This window comes from Penaeus monodon, chromosome 20 (genome assembly GCF_015228065.2).
Source record: "Penaeus monodon isolate SGIC_2016 chromosome 20, NSTDA_Pmon_1, whole genome shotgun sequence".
Classification (NCBI taxonomy): domain Eukaryota; kingdom Metazoa; phylum Arthropoda; class Malacostraca; order Decapoda; family Penaeidae; genus Penaeus; species Penaeus monodon.
The window spans coordinates 1,178,320-1,178,637 of NC_051405.1; the positions used below are offsets into that span (position 1 = coordinate 1,178,320).

At 39.6% G+C, this 318-nt stretch overlaps 1 protein-coding gene across 1 annotated transcript in view; it reads left to right on the top strand.

Annotated features, from left to right (window-relative positions):
• LOC119585532 overlaps nucleotides 1-318 on the top strand; it is a 24,411-nt gene that overhangs the window by 17,503 nt on the left and 6,590 nt on the right. The window contains exon 9 of the mRNA XM_037934157.1: nucleotides 142-283. Coding sequence (XP_037790085.1) covers nucleotides 142-283 — 142 coding nt within the window. The remainder of the gene's footprint in view (nucleotides 1-141; nucleotides 284-318) is intronic.

The following is a 318-nucleotide window of genomic DNA, read 5'->3' on the forward strand; positions in this document are numbered from 1 at the left end:
TTTGTAAATCAATCATAATTTCTATCTTCATTCGGTTCTGATATATTTACATTATTATCACTGTTCACTGCTAGTACTATTCCTTCGAGCATGGTCACTAATGTTATGATAACAAGCATGCCACATCGCTTTCTGCTCCAGAGTGTTCGTGAAACTGCAGCGGGACATCAAATCGAGACTCCGGATGATGAGGCTCGAGGATCAGTTCACGCAACACCAACTGCAACACGTCGTCAAGAATTACAGTTTCTTTATTCTGGTCGTTCATAATAAGTTCGATGAGGTGTGTACGCAAAGGTTTATTTTTATCGGCATATT